The sequence below is a fragment of the Canis lupus genome, chromosome 2 (genome assembly GCF_048164855.1).
Source record: "Canis lupus baileyi chromosome 2, mCanLup2.hap1, whole genome shotgun sequence".
Classification (NCBI taxonomy): Eukaryota; Metazoa; Chordata; class Mammalia; order Carnivora; family Canidae; genus Canis; species Canis lupus.
This window is the reverse complement of record NC_132839.1, coordinates 55,381,931-55,396,143: the sequence shown is the minus strand read 5'-3', so window position 1 is coordinate 55,396,143 and position 14,213 is coordinate 55,381,931. Positions and strand designations below refer to the sequence as shown.

Sequence of the window (14,213 nt, the reverse complement as noted above, 5' to 3'; positions counted from 1 at the left end):
ACAAAAAAATTCATTAGTTTATCTAGAATTCGAATTTAACCCAGCATCAGTGGCCTTGACCCACTGATCTGCAAATACTCGGTCGCGAAACGGGCGCGTATTCGGTTCCTGATGAGGCCCCGCCCAGAACTGAAAGCCAGGGAACCCCTGGTTTTACGTCACTGCCCCACCCGGAGATTTCGCCAGGAGAATCCCAGACCCGGCCCGGCGGGGGCACTGCGCGCTGACGGTGGCGCACAGGCTTGCGCGCCCCCCGCCAGAGTCGGCCGCTCCCACTCCTCGCGAGAGGACCGTGCCTAGCGTTCTCGGCGGCGGAAGTGAGGTACCGGAAGCGGCGTTGCCATGGAGGCCGCGGAGGACTGGCTGGTGGAATCCTTGCGCTTGTAAATCCTATGGACCTGCGGCTTGGGCCTGGGGCTGGCCGCGCGGGCAGATGGGCGCGGGGTGGAGCGCTCACGGGGTCCCCGTGTGGGCTGGGCCAGCTTGGCCATGGGGGGGGCCGACACCGAGGACTCCGCCTGGAGGTGGGCTCGGGCATCTGGGAAGCGGCACCGCCCGGGGTGCGGTGCTAGTAAGAGCGGCGCTCCTCAAGGATAATAATCACCCTAGTGACCCTTTTTCGCCAGCTTGAGTGAAACCCTGAGCAGATCGTTCCAGTGGTTCCTCACATCAACCTTGGGAAGTCCGGGTCCTCTAGGAGTTCATTTTACCGATGAGGACCGAGGTCCCGGGATACAGGGACCAGCGTGGTCCCAGTCACACAGGGGCTAACAGGTGCAACAAGACCGGCTCCCCGGTCTGCCTTGCTCCGGAGCCTGGGCCCCCACCCACCGAACCATGCTGCCATTCCAGAGTTTTAACAGCTCTAGAGTGCTGTGCACCGTGTGACATTGTGTCTTTATCATGCAGGTACCAAGATTTCCATGCATTCGACCTTTCAGGAGCCACTCGGGTCCTTGAGTGGATTGGTGACAAAGGTGATCTGCCCTGCCTGGCCCTGAAGGAGATGGAATCTCACTCCTCAGGCTGGACCTCTTATTGCTAGCTCAGCCAGGAGAGACCCAGCCCACACTTCTGGGAGTCTGAGGCCTCCTTCTTGGACTTGGAGCAATTCCCCCGCCCCCCCCCCCCCATCAACGCTTACATTCCTCTTAGTAAGATCTAGATCCCTTCCATTCCTCCATACAAAGATGCATACCAATGGAAGAGAAATTTATTGTTGCTTTGGAGGATCTGGTGAAATTTCTAGACCCAGCCATGGTCCAGGATCTTTCTAGCAGTTTGTCACAGCTACTTCTGCCTCTTTTTTCCAGGAGTCTTTGTTGCTGAGTATGAAAACCTGAAAAAAAATGAGATTCTTCATCTGATATTACCTCTGAGACTTTCTGTAAAAGAAAACCAGGTAACCTGAAATATAGTCACTGAGTGTATATGTCTTTTACTCCTTTATTAAACCTTTAGAGAGTTCCTCTTGTCTACTATGTATTGTCCTGTATACTAGAAGGGGGGACTAGCACTGCTCCTGCCCTGCTTGTCTTACCAGGGAGGCAGAGATGCACAGAGATAAATACTACAGAATGTCTGAGATTTACAGAGGGCTCCTAGAGAAAGAAGTCAATTTTACTTTATCAAAAAATACAGGGATCCCTGGGTGGCGCAGCGGTTTGGCGCCTGCCTTTGGCCCAGGGCGCAATCCTGGAGACCCGGGATCGAATCCCACGTCGGGCTCCCGGTGCATGGAGCCTCCTTCTCCCTCTGCCTATGTCTCTGCCTCTCTCTCTCTCTCTCTCTCTCTCTCTCTGTGACTATCATAAATAAATAAGAATTAAAAAATAAAATCTTTAAAAAAAAATACATTTAGGGAGTCATTAGGGTTTAGAGGGTGGCTGAAGCCCTTAGAATGGTAAAGATCACCTAGAATGACAGTGTCATGTATAAGGAATAAAAGCAAATGTCTAAAGATGAAATCTAGGGACTACATTGAAGAAATGGTTAGAGGAAAGTGAACCCACAACAAATACTAAGAAGGAATCGTCTTTGAAGTAGAAATATCAGAAAAGATCAGTGTTTCAGAAGCTGAGAGAAGAGCATATGTGAAGAAGAAAAGAGCTGGTAGCTGCGTGCTGTTGCTGTAAAATTGCCCAGACTCATCTGAGGACAGCCTGGCCTTTGTTCTGGGGAAATTTCCCGCCCAGTGTTCTTGATCTCTGGCTTGCACCAGGCTTGATCCAAGAGCTCGCTCACCCAGACTGAGCCTTGAGGAGAGACCTTAATTTACCACCTACCTCACCGCTGGCTTTTTCTCTTTTTTCTTATGGCAACCTTCTTTCCCTCTGCTTCCAGTTCCTCATGTGGCAAGAGTGGAGTCCAGTGGCTAAGAGCATATACTTTGGACAGACTGGGGTTCAGATTCACAGCATAATCCCTGTGTGACCTTAGAAAAGTCGCTGAAGTTGCCTGTGCTTTCGTTTTGTTACTTTTGAATAAGGGTAATTACAGTACCTACGTGACAGGGTAATTCAGTGTGGTAAAGTAGATATGGTACTAAACATAGTGCCTGATGCAGTGAGCACTGGATAATTGGTGGTTGTTACCTTTTTTTTTTTTTTTTTTTTTAGAAGAACCCACCTGACTTCCAGTGGGAGGTGGGGGATGGGTTAGTTGACTGATACATTCCAGCTACCTTGTATGAAACTGTGAAGCTTCTGTAACTCTAATAAGAGTATAACACTCCTGCTCTAATGAACGGGCCCAGGTACAGGTTAGGAGAAGGGTTTTGGATGTGCAGGAAAGAAGGGAAGCTGTCTGTGTAGGCAGCTGAGACCAGTTTTTCCAAGTAGCAGCACCCTCAGGCATGCAGGGAGAGCAATGCAGCTGGTGGGCTTCCATGGCTTCCTTCCAGGTTGAGATCTGGCATCTTACCTAAAGCTCATCTGGAATGTTCCTTTGGAAAGCAGGCTCTCTGATTAGCCCCCTTCCTCTCTGATTAACCCCCTCCTCTCTGCTTTGTATTTTAGGGCTTATTCCCAGAAAGAGATTTTAAGGTATGCCATGGAGGATTTTCAGACACGTCTGTCTTTGATCTGAAGCATGTGCCAGACACCAGGTATGGTCAACTCCGTGACCCAGACCTTTCATTCAGGATGGAGTGTCTGGAAATGTCAGGGGTATCCTGCCTCTTTATCACCACCTCTACCCCTGCCCTCCTCAGCACACAGGCATACACACACACCCAGATTTGGAATATTAAAAAAACCATGGTTCAGTAGCTCGATGGTCCCTCAGACCACAGACTTTTGGACTAATGTAACCCACAGATCGTTGGAGTTGTTCCAAGGAATATAGAGTAAAAGGATGCCCTGAGTGTCTCAACTGGTGGTAGGTAGTTGGGACTAACAACCCCAGTTTGCAGAGGCTGAGAGTCTCCGGGTTAGGGTTGTGTGTTCAGTGCTCCATGCTGGTGTCCTCTCTAGGATACATCATGCCATGTGGAAGCTCTGGGTCTATTCCTCAAGTGGAGTGAGCCTGCTCCTCATTGTTAAATGAGGGTGACTGGTCTTGAGGATCTCTTCTGCAGTAAGCTTCCCGGATATGAGGAATGTAGGGATCCCAAGCTGAGTAGGCTGGGAAGGGAAAAGACTGGAGTGTGTGTGTGTGGCGGGGGGACCTGTATGTGGGTGAGCTCCTCACTCTCTGGACTGATATTTCCTATCTGTTGAATAGGTTGCTGGTAACCACTGGTCTTCCGGGTTCTTACCTGCATGTGTGGCAGATCACAGAGGACAGTGGTGAGTGAATTTGACTTGGTAGGGCTGGGTTGTAGGAAAGCCTGATACCCATACACCCCTGCCCCCTAATTTAAGCCACTTAAGAAGTAGTCTCAGAGCCAGGTGGGAATTAAAATGCAGTATCTACATTAATGTGGGCAAAGATGAATTAGCAACCACAGCATTGCATACAACTCCCGAATGGAGCTTCCTGTAGCTTGCTTCAGGAATTCAGTTTACCTGCCCAGTTGTAGGCAGAGCACCCCCAGACAGGGGTAGAGGCAAGGGCAGAGCTAGGGTCACTCAGGTGAGCTCACCTCTGGGAGGAGGAGGTGGCAGCGGTGGCAAGGAGGTCACTTCTCTTTGTTAGCCATGCTAGTCTCAGGGATGAGAAACAATGAGGGAACATGTCTCCCTCTTCATGAAGTCAGTCCCTAATAGGGCATCAGAAAAGGAGCAGGAAACGTAAATCCTGTTCCTTCCTAGAAGGGAAGAAGTTGGCTCATGCGGAATAGTATTTCCCTCCTGCAGTGGGTTTGTGGGTTCCCCTGTGAGGCACACACCGAGAGTGGGCAGCCCTGATGCAGCCCCGTCCATCCCTCCTGTTAGAACCTTGTTGGCCAGAATGGAAGTGTGCCTCCGAAGTACAGGCAGCCACTATTGGAACTGCCCTTCTGCCCCTGGGCCCCGCACCACCTCACTTGGATGCTTCCCAGAAACTGGCTGGCAGCTGGTGGCTTCTCCTCCAGCTTCACTGGCACAGAAAGGCAGTTCTTGTGCTCATTTGCTTTTCGAGATTACTGACTTAAAGGGCTTTCCTTTGTTTTTTCTTTGTCAGCTGTCTAATACTCTAGAGTCTAGTTTGCCTCATTTACTTGGTCATTACAATTGTTTGTTTTTTTATAATGTTATTGAACTTCACACATTTTAAATGTACAATCCAGTGACTTCTAGTACATTTAACAAGTTTTGTGACGAGCACTGTAAGTCAAGTTTTAGAACATTGTCATAACCCCAGTAAGACCTGTCGTGCCATTTATTGTTAATCACCATGCCCACACCTTGCCCTAACCAACCACTACTATCTGTCTCTGTAATAGATTTACCTTTTCCGAACATTTCATATCAATGGAATCATACAATATGTGGTCTCTTGTATGTGGGTTCTTTCGCTTAGCACAATGCTTTGAGGTCCGCTACATCATACCATGATACGGCATCTAGTACCCCAGGCGCATGGTTAGGACAAAAGGCAGTGGTAGAGTGTGCGTCAGTAGTTCCTTGTTGTGGATGAAAGGTATTCATTCCACTGCATTTGGCTGTCCCTTCACCAGTTGATGGATCTGATTTTTGGCTATTATCATTTACAAGTCTCAGTGTGAACATATGTTTTCATTTCTTTGGATAGACTTAGGAGTGAAATTCCTAGGTCATATGGTAAATTGATGTTGATTTTTTTTTTTTTTTTTAGGAAACTTCCAAACTGTTTTCCAGAATGGCTTAACTATTTACATTCCCACCAACAATGTATGAGGGTTTCTATTTTCCCGTGTCCTCATCAACATTTGTTAAAGCATCCTAATGAGCATGAAATTGTTTCTCATTCTGCCTTTCACTTACATCTTTTTAACAACTAAGAATATTGAGCATCTTTTCATGTGCTTATTAGCCATTCCTGTATCTTCTTTGGTGAAATGCCTCTGCAGATCTTCGTGAGAGAGTTTTGTTGTTTCCTTCCCACCTCCAGCAGGCTGAGACAGCAAGCATGCCATCCGGGGCCCTTTGATGTTTTGGTTTCACTGTACTTTTAATAGATATTTGTTCAGATTAATCAATAATCTGTATAAGGTAATAGTAATATTAAGAAACATATTACACTCCAGGCACTATACTGAGTACTTTCCATGCCTGATCTCATTAAATTCTCAGGAATCTGAGAACAGGCTGTCCCAGAGATGCTAAGTTGTTGAAAGACACAAAGACAGTAGCATGACCTAGACTTAGGTCTGGTCTGACTTCAGGGTATGCACAGAACCACATCTGGTGGTAACTATATTTAGATAATAATAATTGATCTCACTACAGGTGTAGGGGCTCCAAAAAAAATGTGGTAGGGTATTTACTGAGCAGCAGCATGATCTGTACCTCTATTTTGCTTAGAGCTGGTTCCTGGAAGCAGATCTGTCAGAGAACATTTATGGGCTCCCCAGGTGGCTCAGTTAGTAGAGTGTGTGGCTCTTGATCTTGGGGTTGTGAATTCAAGCCCCATGTTGGGTGTGGAGCCTACTTTAAAAAAAGAAAGAAATGTTTTTGATAATTATTATTACTGTGATTTGTAGCGGCAGCTAACATCATTCAGTCAAATACTGTATACTTCTGATGTGTCAGGCAATGGGCAAGATTCTGGGGATTATAGTAGCCAGCAAAAACATGGATGCTCCTTTTTTCTCAGTGCTTATATTTGATCACATATTTTGCCCATTTTTTGATTGACTTTTTTGTCTTTATCCAGTTGTAAGGGTCCTCTGTACCTTCTAGATTTGTTCTATATGTGTTTTTGTTTTAATTTTACTTTATTTAAATTCAATTAACTAACATATATTATAAGTTTCAGAGATAGAGTTCAGTTCAGTGATTCATCAGTTGCATATAACACCCAGCGCTCATTACACTGTGTGCCTTTTTTTTTTTTTTTTTTTTTTTAAGATTTTATTTATGGGACGCCTAGGTGGCTCAGGGGTTGAGCGTCTGCCTTTGGCTCAGGGTGTGATCCCGGGGTCCTGAGATCGAGTCCCACATGGAGCCTGCTTTTCCCCCTGCCTGTGTCTCTGCCTCTCTCTCTCATGAATAATAAATAAAATCCTAGAAGGAAGGAAGGAAGGGACCGAGGGAGGGAGGGAGGGAGGAAGGAAGGAAGGAGGGAGGGAGGGAAGGAAGGAGAATTTTATTTATTCATTTGAGAAACAAGAGAGAGCACAAGTATGGGGAAAGGCAGAGAGAGAGGGAGAAGCAAACTCCCCACTGAGCAGGGAGTCGGGGGCTCCATCTCAGGACCCTAGGATCATGACCCAAGCTGATTACAGATGCAGATGCTTGATTACCTGACTGAGCCACTCAGGTGCCCCAGTAGTGTCTTTTAAAGCATAAAAAAGTCCTACATTTTGGTGAAGTCCAGTTCTTCAGTGTTTTAAGGACTGTATTTTGGTGTCATATTTAAGAAATCTTTGTCTACCCCACAGTTTTTCCCTATGCTTTATTTTTCCCCTAAATTTTTATTGTTTTAGTGCCAGCACTTAAGCCTACGATCTCTTTAGAGTTACCTTTGTGTACAGTGTGAAATAAGGGTCTAAGTTCACCTTTTTGTATGTAAGCATCCAGTTGTCTCAGCACCATTTGTCAAAAAGCCTAACCTCTCTCCAGTGATTGGCCTTGTGCCTTTGTTGAAAGATGGTTGCTTAACCATAAATATAAGGATTTATTTATGGACTCTGAATTCTGCTCCACTGATCTTTGTGTCTGTCCTTATACCAGTAACTTGTAATTGTTTTTTATCTTTGCCTAAAAATAAGCCGCATGGGACAGCAGTCGTTTAAAAACAAGAGGGAAAGGAGTCTTGCTAACCATTTGGAGGCACCTGGAGCTGCCTTTTGTCCTGACGGGGCCTGGGCTACCAGGTGCCATACAGAACCTATAGCCCCAGCCCCAGGGAAGCTGATGGCCCAAAGGGACTTGTTTTGACACTCCCATGGGAAGAAGAAATCAGAGTTCTCCTAGATACTAGTGCAGAATATTCCAGAGCCTGGGGAAGGTTGCAGCTGTTTTCCTAGAAATCGAAAAAGCATAGTGTTATCTAAGGTGAATTTTCCAATGTCCAGGTTTTGACCACAGCCTTGATGTCTCAAAAACCTGATTTTGTTAGCACATCCTAAATGAATTGTTTCTAGAGACAGATGTACTCACCAGACTCCCAAGACTGCTGCAGAAACCAGAATGCAGTTTCCTTAGTTCATAAATGAAAGAAGAGGTATTCCTGCAGGTAGAATATTCCAGGTCCTGATTCTTTCCCTGTAGAAGACCTTACTTAATCAAAGCTTGATAAACAAAACTATAGGGCAACCCCGGTGGCTCAGTGGTGTAGTCCTGCCTTCAGCCCAGGGTGTGATCCTGGAGACTAGGGATTGAGTCCCATGTCAGCCTCCCTGCATGGAGGCCGCTTCTCCCTCTGCCTGTGTTTCTGCCTTCTCTCTCTCTCTCTCTGTGTCTCATGAATTAAAAAAAAAAAAAAAAAAAAGTCTTTAACAAAACTATAACAAGAGGAATCAGCTCAAAGATTTCCAAATTGTGGAAGTGGTGTTTGGCACAAAGTATCCAACTTATGAAAGCATTGCTGCCTGGGCCCTCATGCCATCCAGGGCCCTGGAGTGGTGTCTCAGGCCTCTTCTCTCATCACTGGGGCCATGGAAACCTTTGAGTTGGATGAATACATATCTAATGGCTTCAGCTGAATGTCACCTGCTTTATCCACTTTGAAGTTCAGTGTTCAGTCTGGTGTGGCTCCCTCTTCCCTGGACAGGCCCCCAGTATTTTCTTTGCCTCTGTGGCTGAACAGCCCCTCTCAGGAACACCACCATCCTCTAGATGTGTTCATAAATTTGCTCACTACTGCAGGTGTGGGTGCCATTCTGACCCCTTAAGCAGTGTGCCTGCCTCTGCTCTGACCTGTTCTGTGTCAGGTGAATCCTCAGACACGACCTTCCATTCTGGCCACATTCATGGAGGTGCCTCATCGTGTCTTTTGTTATCCTACTGGTTCCTCTTTTCTCTTTGGGGCTGGTTTTTTGTGGCTTCTCTGGAGGAGGGCATTTTCCACTGACCAGAGAGGGAAGGTGGAGGAAACCTGCGTTTCTTTCCTATTTTAATTACAGAGTACCTCTCCAGTCTGAAATTTTCCACTGCAAATAGGTCTTTGAAGGCTTTCTCCTGGCTGCCTTCTTTCTCCCGTCAGAGGACAGATCACATCTGAGGCCCCATTACCCTGGTTCAGGGCACTAGGTCCTAGCTGTTCCAGGTTCCTCAGAGTGTGCGCAAAGGGAAGTGGCCCAGGAGATGCAGGGAAGCTGTGCCAGGGTGAGTTTGAGTCACAGCCTCATCGGCACTCCCTGGAGACAAAGCCTGGTCCTGAGGCTGAACTGTCCTGCCTGCGCCAAACCTCTAGTTCAGCAGGTCTAGATCAGGGGCACTGAAGGTCCATGGGCCTTAGGAGCAGCACCCAAGGGCCGTTTGCATTCCCGCCCAGCCATGGCCCCCATGCCTTCTTTGGATGGGAACGATCTCAAGGGGATTCGCTGCCTTATGCTTGCTTGGCAGGCCATGCTAGTATTCCTTCTCGTCCATTCCTTCCTCATTCTGACTTCTGCCTACACTTTGGAATTTAAAAAATAGATGTCCGTTTTCCTCAGAGAACATGGAGACCCAGTAATGCACTTCTCTTGGAGTGAGAAAATGTAAAATGGAAATAATGTGTCTCCTACAAAGTAGTTTGTACAGCAGACTCCTTGCTCTGAGCTATGTTCAGAGAAGCCTCCAATGTAGATGCAGAGGCGAGGACCAAGCAGGCTAAGACACACACTGAAACGATCCACCTTGACGCCTGCATGTCTTTCCTCCATTTGGTGCAACAACGACATGGACCCTCTTGCCCATTCACGTTTGGAGACGTTGGCATGGTGACCTTTACCTGCTAGGCATCTGCAGATTGCTTGAACATGTTTTTGAAGAAATACTGTTTGTTCATGAACTCTGCCTGTGACTTTCACTTGAGGTGTGACATCCTCAGGGTGCTCTTTGTTTTTTTTTTCTATCTTCATTTGTTCTTTGTGAAACTATAAAAAAGCCAAAGTGCTTTTGGGGTTTTGAGATGGCTGCTATGATTCATTATCTCCCGTTTGCAAAACTGTTTGTAAGACAAATGATAAAGGAATTAAACTGCTTCTGACAGTTTCAGAGACATGAATGTAATCCAGAGCATTTATGTCTCATATCCTCTCTTGCCAACTGTCAGGCACCTTTTTTCCTTGACCTTCTGAATGTATAAGGGAAGACGCTGGCTGGCCTTCACCTTTTACTGTTTTTTTTTTTTTCTTTAAAGATCTTATTTATTTATTCATAAGAGACACAGAGAATGAGAGGCAGAGACACAGGCAGAGGGAGAAGCAGGCTCCGTGCAGGGAGCCCAACACGGGACTCGATCCTGGGTCTCCATGATCACACCCTAGGCCAAAGGCGGTGCTAAACCACTGAGCCACCTGGGCTGCCCACTTGTTCTGTTTCAAACCTTCATCAGTATCCTGGGTTTTAGCCTCTTGTGCTTTCCTCCAGATGTCATTCAGGCTGTCAGCACCATTGCTGTGCAGGAGAAGGAGGACAGTCTGTGGCCTAGGGTGGCCATCTTCTCTTCGACAACACCCGGAGTCCTCCATGGGGTGAGGCTCAGCAGTCTCAGGGTCGTGGATTTAGAATCCCAGAAGACCACATACACCTCAGGTACGTTCATCCATTGTGGCTTCTCCTGCTAACTCCCATCTGCCAGTGCTCTGCCGTGTTAAGAACTAAGTTCAGCTGCATGGGCCCAGTGCTAGGGAAGCTAGATGGATGCGAGGCAGGCCCTGGGGCCCCGTTCTGGGGCTAGAGGAGGCAGTCCCAGGGACCAGTACCAACCCAGCTGGGTAGAGCATGCCAAAGTGCCTGGGGCTGGAGGGAGACTTCCAGAGGAAGAAACGGGCGACTGGCCAGACTCCTGCGACTCCAGCAGCTTTTGTCTGTCACCATCTGTCTTCCAGGGGTCAGTGACAGCGAGGAGCTGAGTAGCCTGCAGGTCCTGGACACAAACACCTTTGCCTTCTGCTGTGCCTCAGGCCGGCTGGGGCTCGTCGACATCCGCCAGAAGTGGGCGCCGTCAGAGAATGTCAGCAACGGCCGTGGCGGCCCTGGCACTGCTAGAGGGAGATGGTGTGCTGAAGTTGGGGGCAAGGTCCGGAGCCCTGGGCCCAGCGTTGCCATCCTTGGCTCAAACGGGCAGCTCTGTCTTCTTGACCCCCGGGATCTCTGCCATCCTGTGAGCTCCGTCCAGTGCCTGGTGTCTGCACCTAGCCCTGACCCAGAGCTGCTGCGAGTGACATGGGCTCCAGGCCTGGACAACTGCTTGGCCATTTCAGGTACTGCTGAGCGGTATTTTGTGTCTGTTACCTGGAGGACTGTGTGGTGTTCAGGAAGGAACCAGCAGCCCCATAATAAATCTGGCCCCAGAAGTGACAGTTGCTCACAGAGAAGCTCCAGATCAGCTTTCCAGGTTCTTCCATGACAGGCCCTTCCCCGTTCTGGCTGCTAAACTTTCACATTAGTAGCAGGCCGTTCCTCCCTGAGCAGGAATTTGGTGCTAAGGTTGGTGAAAAGTCTACAGAGAGGGAGGCGCTAGGACGGTCAGGGGGCTGTGCCAGGAAGAGGTGAGAGGATCACAGAAGTGTTTCTCAGTCTACTTGCTTTCCGAATTATAGCAGGCTGCTGGGTCAGCAAGCCCCTGGGTCTGGCCTGGCAGTTTCTAGCTGAGTAACGGTATCTATCTAATCAGGAGGGTAGCTGAAAGTCAATGGGAAGGACCCAGGTCCAGGATTGGCCTTGGGCCTTGCACATAATAGATGAACGACAGAAATACACCATCACATGCCCTGTGAAGTCATCAACTGCTGACACTGAGGACAGAGGTTACATGGCGTTCAGCTGGCCTTTGGCTTTTTTTTTTTTTTTTTTTTTAGTAATCTCCATCCAATGTAGGGCTCAAATTTGTGACCCTATGATCAAGAGTCAGATGCTCTACTGACTGAACCAGCCAGGCACCCCTGGCCTTAAGCATTTTGTTATTATTTGATTTTTCATCCTATAGCCTGTTTTGATACCAGAGAGCAAACTTTAAAAATTATTTCTGGGGCACCTGGCTGGCTCAGTCAGAATGTGGACTCTGGCCCATGTTGGGCAATAGAGGTAACTTAAAAAATGAACAAACAATAAAAACTACTTTACAGATTCAGAAGCAATCCTCTCTTTTCTTGTGTTTCTTAGGTTTTGATGGGATGGTCCAGGTCTATGATACCACATCTTGGGATGGAATGGGGAGCCAAGTAGAACCTCTCTTCACTCACAGAGGTCACATTTTCCTGGAAGGCAATCAGACAGACACGACTCCACTGGTCACTACCCATACCTGGCACCCCCACAAGCCAAGGACTTTGTTATCAGCAGCAAGCGATGCCTCTCTGCACGTGTGGGACTGGGTAGACATGCATGCGTCCAGCTGACTCCAGCGTCTTTCTGCCCAGGCCTCTAAGAAGAGGAGGAGCTGCTGTATAGCCAATGTGCTGATTTAGGACTCCAGTGACTGTAGGTCCCTGTTGCCAGCCCGGTGGCCTTGGGCAAGTTAGCCAGCTTCTCCTGCCCCCAGTTTCTTCATTTGTAAAATGATAATAGTAGTAGCTTCCTCTCAGGGATGTTGGGAAAGTTAGAAGTGATGTATTAAAAAATAGGATGCATGACACTATAAATATTTAGTAGCTACCACTCAATCCAAGAGTAGAATATAGAGCGATGTTTTATCCCTGTCTGTTTACAATATCATAGAATCAAAAAAAGGCAACAAATGTAAACATGTTTTGTGAGCTTTTTTACAAAACTCAAACTATCTAAGGGCTAACAAACATGAAAAAAAAGTCAACCCCAGTAGCAATGAAGGAAATAGCAATTAAAACAAGATTATGCCTTTTTTACCTACCAACTTGCCAAATTGTAAAGCATTATTGCTTTGGACACCTGATAAAGGTGACAACCCAGTTCAGGAGGCACAAAGCAACAGCACATGGTTCCTGCTCCCAGCTGTACATGGGACCAATGTTCAGTGGAACCATAATTCATATATCCAGTCTCCTGTTATGTGATGGTTAAAGTTTTCTGATCTTTGGCTGTTACAAATAGTATGAATAATGTTTGTACTCAGGAACAAAAGCCTGTAGGATAAATTTATAAAATTAAAATTGCTAAGGTAGAGGATATGTGCATTTTTAGGTCCTTATTATAAGTACTGCCAATGTGCCCTCCATGGAGACTGTGCCATTTATGATGGCAGCAGTGATGGGGTCTGTCCCTCTTTCCTCACCAGCCAAGTCTCCCTACTGGCTTTTTACCTTTGCCAGTCTGATAGGTGAAAAATCATTACTTGTAGTTTTAGTCTTCTTATATGTGTGAAATTGAGACTCCAGGGGAACAGGCCCAAGGGATGCTCCTGGCCCATAGCAAATATTAAAGTGTACCTGTATCCCTGTTACATACCATCTCTCACTATCACACTTGTTAAGGAATTTTCAGCAGGTTTGCTTTTGAAATTATTTGATTACTAGTCAGTTTGGGCTCTGAGTTTTTTTTTTTGTTTTTTTTTTAATATTTTATTTTTTTATGATCGACAGACAGGGAGGGAGAGAGAGAGAGAGAGAGGCAGAGACACAGGCAGAGGGAGAAGCAGGCTCCATGCACCGGAGCCCGACGTGGGATTCGATCCCGGGTCTCCAGGATCGCGCCCTGGGCCAAAGGCAGGCGCTAAACCGCTGCGCCACCCAGGGATCCCGGGCTCTGAGTTTTTAAAAAAAATAGCTCTATTGAGATATAATTCACACACCATGCAGTTCACCCACTGAAAGTGTACGATTTGGTGGTTTGGGTATATTGTTAATTTTTTAAAGATTGTGGTAAAATATATGTAAAAATTTGCCAGTCCTTTTCATTTTAAAGTATACAATTAATAGAATTAAGCACATTCACAATGTTGTACAACCGTCACCACTTCTAAAACTTTCTTGTCACCCCAAACAAGCTCGTGGCCATCATGTGTCCTGGTTTTCTGTCGGTGAGCATACTTGTATTCTCAGGTCAGCTGCCCTAACAGCACCACAGACACTCACTGCTCACAGTTCTGGAGGCTGGAAGTCCAAGAGCCGGGTGCCAGCACATTTCCTCCTGAGGCCTCTGGCCCTGGCTGGTGGGAGCCCCCATCTCTGTGTGCTCACCGGGCCTCCCTGTGTCCTTGCAGAAAGAGCTCTGGCCTCTGTCCTCTTATAAGGACACCAGTCCTTTCAGATTGGGGCCTCACCCTCACGACCTCACTTAACCTCATTTACCTCTTAAAGACTGTATCTCCAAATACTGTCACCTTGGGAGTTAATTAGTTAGTTAGTTTGTTAGTTAGTTAGTTGAAACCTAAGAATCTGGGGGAGCGGGCGGCAGTACACAATTCAATTCATAGCACTTAGGAAGTATCTTGAAGTGAGAAAAACCTAAGACATTTTCAAATGAAATGATTTTATTTAACAGTGAAATTGAGAGAATGTTACATATTGGAGAAATTTA

General features: G+C 46.9%; 1 protein-coding gene across 1 annotated transcript; it reads left to right on the top strand.

Annotated features, from left to right (window-relative positions):
* Positions 1-293: 293 nt before the first annotated feature.
* Positions 294-13,575, top strand: WDR73 (WD repeat domain 73). Its single transcript, XM_072800723.1, has 8 exons — positions 294-383; positions 910-977; positions 1,314-1,402; positions 3,018-3,106; positions 3,724-3,788; positions 10,146-10,310; positions 10,607-10,981; positions 11,883-13,575. Exons 1-8 carry the CDS (start codon positions 343-345, stop codon positions 12,116-12,118), a joined length of 1,128 nt encoding a protein of 375 aa, XP_072656824.1. The 5' UTR covers positions 294-342; the 3' UTR covers positions 12,119-13,575.
* The last annotated feature ends 638 nt before the right edge of the window (positions 13,576-14,213 follow it).